Source organism: Megascapheus bottae, chromosome 2 (genome assembly GCF_031878675.1).
Source record: "Megascapheus bottae isolate mThoBot1 chromosome 2, mThoBot2.hap1, whole genome shotgun sequence".
NCBI classification, from domain to species: domain Eukaryota; kingdom Metazoa; phylum Chordata; class Mammalia; order Rodentia; family Geomyidae; genus Megascapheus; species Megascapheus bottae.
The window spans coordinates 61,776,737-61,782,966 of record NC_143510.1 but is presented as its reverse complement, the minus strand read 5'-3'; the positions used below and the strand labels follow the sequence as shown (position 1 = coordinate 61,782,966).

The window sequence follows — 6,230 nt, the reverse complement described above, 5'->3', positions numbered from 1 at the left end:
TGGTTAAAACATATTTACTTTTTCCACCAAAATCAGATATTCTTTCTGCTAGGTACAAATTGGTCTTCACTAGAACTCAGAGAAAATAAGCAGAACCATCTCTTAGAATGAAAAGGTAAAGTTAGGGGAAGCATCAGACAAACCCTAGCAGGGTGCTATCAGGCAAAAGAAAATAAGCTTTCTCAATTGAATTCATGCCAAATGATGGATGACCAAGAAGTGTTAACATAGGCGAAGAAGCAATTAGCATCTCTGAGTTTAGCCTATGCTGTACCTAGAGCAGAACAGCCAGATCAGAGTATGGTCTTAGGCACTTGGCAACATGCCATTTCTCTCTGTGTGCATATCCATGTTTAACTTGCTTATAAAATGGTGAGATTCCCTTTTACCCAGAGACTACTGGAAAGTATGTTTCTGTTGGCAGAGAAGTCAGAGTCAGGTACTAGAAATATTCATGAATAGATTTCCTCATGACTAGTGAAATTCTGGCCTGGTTTCACTCTGTGTCTTGGCAGAGGAGAGATATTTTCAGGCATGCCAATGTCATTGTCAATGACAATGACAGAGAAGGATCAGTGAACTTGAAGACAGATCAACCATTATGGAACAAAAGACAAAAAACTGAAAAAAATTAAGAGTCTTAGGAACTTGTGTATAATACCAAAAGGTCCAAAATGTTAGAATTATTGGAATCCTGGGAAGGAAAAAGAAAGACACTGGTACATAAAAATAAATGTTGAAAATGATAGCTGAAAACCTTCAAGATATGGTGACAAAAATATAGTGGCTCACACCTGTAATCCTAGCTATGCAGGAAGCTGAGATTTTAGGATCATGGTTCAAAGACAGCCTGAGTAGATACATCTGACTCTTATCTCCAATTAGTCAGCAAAAATCCAGAAGTGGAGGTGTGGCATAAGCAGTAGAGGCCAGCCTTGAGCAGAAAAAGCTAAGTAAGAGTGCCAGGCTCTGAATTCAAACACCAGTACTGGCACATGCGCATGCACACACACGCATACACACATACACGCACACTTTTCAGTCATAACACTGACAATTAGTGGTCTAATTCTCCAATCAAAAGAGGTAGAATAGTAAGCTAGGTAAAAAGTAACAGCTCGTTTTGATCAGTACATTCTATCTGTATACATGCTAAATTATGACATTATACCTCCTAAATTTATATAATGGTCATATATGTATATAATACTAATATATTGGATATGGTTTTCTAAATGGTCATATTTAAAGTATTTTAAAAGCAGGAGATGGAAAGGATATGGATTGTAAGAGTATTATGGAATGACCTATGTGGATCCATTTGTTCCTTGATGATACAAAATAAGCATGATTCTAACAGCTAATGGCAAAAAAATAAAAAACACCAAAGTAACAGTTTACTATTGATGACTACAAGAAACACAGTTTACTAAGGAAAGCAAATACTGACCTAGGATGAAAAGTTAGAAATCATTCTGTTAAGCAAACAGACCCCTAAAACAGTAGTTTGTCTTATAAATAAGGTAGATTTCAAACCAATGTTAGTCAGAAGAGACAAAGAAAGTCATTTCATATCAAAAGCCAAAATAATCCACCAAGGAGAAATAACAATTGCTAGCGCTACATGCCAAATGTCAGGGCATGCAACTTCACTAAACAAGCACTACTATACTTAAAAGCAGGCAGAGGGGCCAGGAGTGTGGCCTAGTGGTAGAGTGCTTGTCTCGCATGCATTAAGCCCTAGGTTCAATTTCTCCGTACCACATATGCAGAAAAGGCCTAAGTGGTGCTGTGGCTCAAGGGGTAGAGCTCTAGTCTTGAGAAAGCCCAAGGACAGTGCCCAGGTGCTGAGTTTAAGCCCTAGACCAGCAATAACAATAACAACAATAATAGTAATAATAATAATTTTTAAAAGTACAGATAGACTTCAACACAGATAGATGGTAGAAGACTTCACTACTCAAAAACAACTCTTAGAATTAATACAATAGATCAAAGATATCTACAAAGTGTTTCATCCTGCAGCTCCACAATATATATGTGTCCTGTGTAATTGTCTCCAAAATAGATTCTATTTTAAAATGCTAAGCAAGTCTTAGAAAATACAACAAAAGTGATAAATTCCTATAGTCTATCTGACTACATGGAATATAACTGGAACCCAACAGCAAAAGAAATTATAGAATATAACCAAACACATGAAAACGAAACAATATTGTACTGAATAACTACTGGTCATTGAAGAAATAACCCAGAAAATAAAATAAATTCTGAAAGTCTAATGCAAAAACCTTTGGGATAAAGCAAAGACAGTTTTTAAAGGAAAATTTATAGCTACAAGTGCTTACATTTAAAAAGCATATCTCAAACAAATAACCTAATATTATATCTAACAACTTAAACCTAAACTAACAGATGGAAAGAAACAATAAAGATTAAGGAAGAAGTAAATGAATCAGAGATGGAAAAATATATGCAAAGAGTTAATTGTGCCAGGCGCTGGTGGCTCACCTCTGTAACCCTAGCTACTTAGGAGGCTGAGATCTGAGGATCACAGTTCAAAGCCATCCCAGCATGAAAGTCCTTGAGACTCTTATCTGCAATTAACCACAAGAAAACTGGAAGTAGTGCTGTGGCTCAAGTGGTAGAGTGCTAGCCTTGAGCTGAAGAGCTCAGGGACAGTGCCCAAACCCAGAGTTCAAACCTCAGGATCAACAAAAAAGAAAGAGTTAATTAAACAAAATATTGGGAAAGAGTGGCAAAATTTTAGCCAATCTAATGAAAAAGATGAAAGAAAAGACCAAAATGAATAAAAACTAGAGATTAAAAATAGGAATATCACAAGTACCAAGGAAATCCAGATTATTATGAAGAAATACTTTGAAAACCTATATTTAAATACCGATCTAGAAGAAATAAATATATTTGTAGATATATTTGAACTACTCAAATTGAATCATGAAAATACAAACCACTTAAACAAATGTATAGCAAGTAAAGAATTTCCCAACAAAGAAAAAAGCCCAGGACATAATGGGTTCACTGTCAAATATTACCAGATATTTAAAGAACCAACACCAATATTCCTCAAATTTTTCCATGAAATAAAAGGTGAAGGAACATTACCAAAATCATTTTATGAAGCCAGCATTGCACTCATTCAAAAACCAGACAAGGACACACACAAAAAAGAATGATACATGGGGCCGGGAGTTTGGCCTAGTGGTTAAAGTGCTTGCCTAGCAAGCATGAAGACCCGGGTTCGATTCCTCGGTACCACATACATAGAAAAAAAGCTGAAAGTGGTGCTGAGGCTCAAGTGGTAGAGCTCTAGCCTTGAGAAAACCCACTGAGCACTGAGGACAGTGCTCAGGCCCTGAGCTCAAGCCCAGGACTGGCAAAAAAAAAAAAAAAAGAATGATACACCAATACCATTAATCAGAGTCTGAGATCAACTCTAAACAAAAATAGAAGACCCTATGCCCCCAAAATAAAATGAAAAGAGGTAGAACATGGCCCAAGTAGTATAGTGTCTGCCTAGCATGCATGAGGCCCTGAATTCAAATCCCAGTACCTTCAAAGGAAGGAAGGAAGGAAGGAAGGAAGGAAGGAAGGAAGGAAGGAAGGAAGGAAGGAAGGAAGGGAGGGAGGGAGGGAGGGAGGGAGGGAGGGAGGGAGGGAGAGAGGGAGGGAGGGAGGGAGGGGAGGGAGGAAGGGAGGGAGGGAGGAAAGAACTAAAGAATCACTACAAATCCAACAGGCATTAACACTTAAGTAAATAGAACTTTATGCCAGTGAATTAGACAACCTATATGAAATAAACAAATTCATTAAAAGACACAAATGGGCTAAGCCCATAGCTCCCAATAGATAACCTGAATAACCTCATGTCTATAAAAGATATTAGTTTTGTTACAAGAATGAGGGTTGAGGAAGATAGGAGGAATAACCCACAAAGAAAATTCCAGGTCCAGGTGGCCTCACTAATGAAATCTGCCAATATTTTCTATCAAGTTCTTTATGAAAATAGAAGAGGAAAGAACACTTTCCAACTGGTTTATGTCATAATTTTTTTGTAACTTCAAGTGCAAATCAGTGTTCTTATTACTTACAAGGCTCCCAAATCAAAGTCATTGCCCAAGAACTCTTCCAGCAGACTCGTATCCAGAGCTGTGTTCTCCAGAGTATCATTAGCTCCCTGAGCTGCAAAAGAAAATTGAAGATTTTGAGAACCACAGTGGTTTTAGAATTGCCGCTAAAAATTTGACAAGCTTATATTCAAGAAGTTTGAAGCAATCAAATAGCTCAATGCACTGATTGAAAATGTAGTTTTTCTTCTATGGACTTATTTCTTTCAGAAATCTCTTTAGATGTCATAATTTTTTGTAACTTCAAGTGCAAAGCAGTGTCCTTACTACAAGCCTACTATCAAGTCTTCTTGGCTAAGGTTGATTCAAGTACCCCTTTTTATGCAGAGTGTGTGTGTGTGTGTGTGTGTGTGTGTGTGTGTGTGTGTGATCTTCATAGGCAAGGGCTATCCTTCTTTATCCACAAGGATTCATGGCATGAAATAAGCAAGCAATAGTCAGATAGATAGATAGATAGATAGATAGATAGATAGATAGATAGATAGATAGATGATTAGATGGATAAATGGACTGGTGAATTATATATTTTAGTTTGTTCACAGATCTTTTTTTGAGTGTGAGAGTCATGGGGCTTGAACTCAGCCTGGGCACTGTCCCTGAGTTCTTCAGCTCAAGGCTACCACCCTACCCCTGGGCCTGGGCGTTGTCCCTGAACTCTTCAGCTCAAGGCTACCACCCTACCACTTCCTGTTTTCTAGAGATTAATTGGAGATAAGAGTCTGAGGTCTTTTTGTGCCAGGGCTGGCTTTGAACCAGGATCCTTAGATCTCAGCCTGAGGATTACAGGCGTGAGCCATCACACCCGGAATCACAGGTCTTCTTAACAAAATGTTCAACTTTTTCTTCATCTCTTTGTTAGATTTCCTAAAATATAATAGCTCTGCCATGTGCTTGAGGAAAAATAACCTTGATATTTAAGACCATAGAATGTGCTCTTCAGCTTTTGTTTGCTATCGTGGTTACAGCGCCAGCTTGGGCTTCTCACCATGTCTTCTCACAAGACTTTCAGAATCAAGTGATTTCTGGCCAAGAAACAAAAGCAAAGTCACCCCATTCCCCAGTGGATTCAGAGGAAAACTGGTAACAAAATCAGGTACAACTCCAAGAGAAGACATTGGAGGAGAACATAGCTGAGCCTGTGAGGAACTGCACCAGATGCCTACATATTTATGTTGCACCATGAACAAATTAAGCTGAAATGTCGCTACTGCTTGGATTGATAGTTGGGTATTTTTAAGCTGATTTTTCTTTGGTTGGTGTAAGAATGGACACACTGAATAATAAATATGTGAGATCTCAAAAAAAAATAGAGAATGTACCAATTCACATTATAAAGAAATCAAAAGCACCAGTCAGTAAGAATTCCTTCACTGTAAGTAAGAGGCCCTGAGCTCAAAACCTAGTATCATAAAAGTAAAGCCATTTTTATTTGCAGATAAAATGACTGCATTTTTATTTGCAGATAAAATATCTGGCAAACATAAGAGAAGTGAATGATATTAATGATAACTAGAAGTGACCAGAAAATTTGCTAGGCACCAGTGATTCATATCTATAAACGAGCTACTTGGGAAGTTAAAATTGGGAGAATCATAGCTTGAGGCCAGATAGAACTGAAAGTTGGTTTCAGTAGTTAACATCTATCATGCCAGCTACAACAGGAAACCAAAAATAGGAAGATGAAACTTTAGGCACACATTAAGCAGGATACAATACTTTATTTCAAAAATAAACAGCATGCCAGACACCAGTGGCTCAGGCCTACAATCCACTACTCAGGAGGCTGAGAGCTGAGGATCATGGTTCAAAGCCAGTCTAGGCATAAAAGTCCATGAGACTCTACTCCAATTAACCCCAAGAAAACTGGATCAAGTGGTAGAGCATTAGTCTTAAGCTGAAGCACTCAGGGACAATGCCCAGGCCCAGAGTTCAAGCCCCAATCAAAAATAAATAAATAAATAACCAGCACACACACAAAAAAAATGGAGGGTAAAAGAAATGCAAATCAAAACAACTCTGAGATTCCACCTCAATCCACCTCAATCCAGTTAGAATGGCCATTATCATGAAAACTAATAACAA

At 37.9% G+C, this 6,230-nt stretch overlaps 1 protein-coding gene and 1 pseudogene across 1 annotated transcript in view; one reads left to right on the top strand and one right to left on the bottom strand.

The window, feature by feature from the left end:
• The window catches only part of Myrfl (myelin regulatory factor like), a 76,297-nt gene extending 71,262 nt beyond the window's left edge, over positions 1-5,035 (bottom strand). The window contains exons 1-2 of the mRNA XM_090353668.1: positions 4,951-5,035; positions 4,113-4,203 (exon numbers count right to left, since the gene is read on the bottom strand). Of these exons, the coding sequence (XP_090209794.1) occupies positions 4,113-4,203; positions 4,951-5,035 (176 nt within the window). The remainder of the gene's footprint in view (positions 1-4,112; positions 4,204-4,950) is intronic.
• A 99-nt stretch (positions 5,036-5,134) lies between these two features.
• Positions 5,135-5,278, top strand: LOC150067207 (large ribosomal subunit protein eL39-like; annotated as a pseudogene).
• Positions 5,279-6,230: the final 952 nt, after the last annotated feature.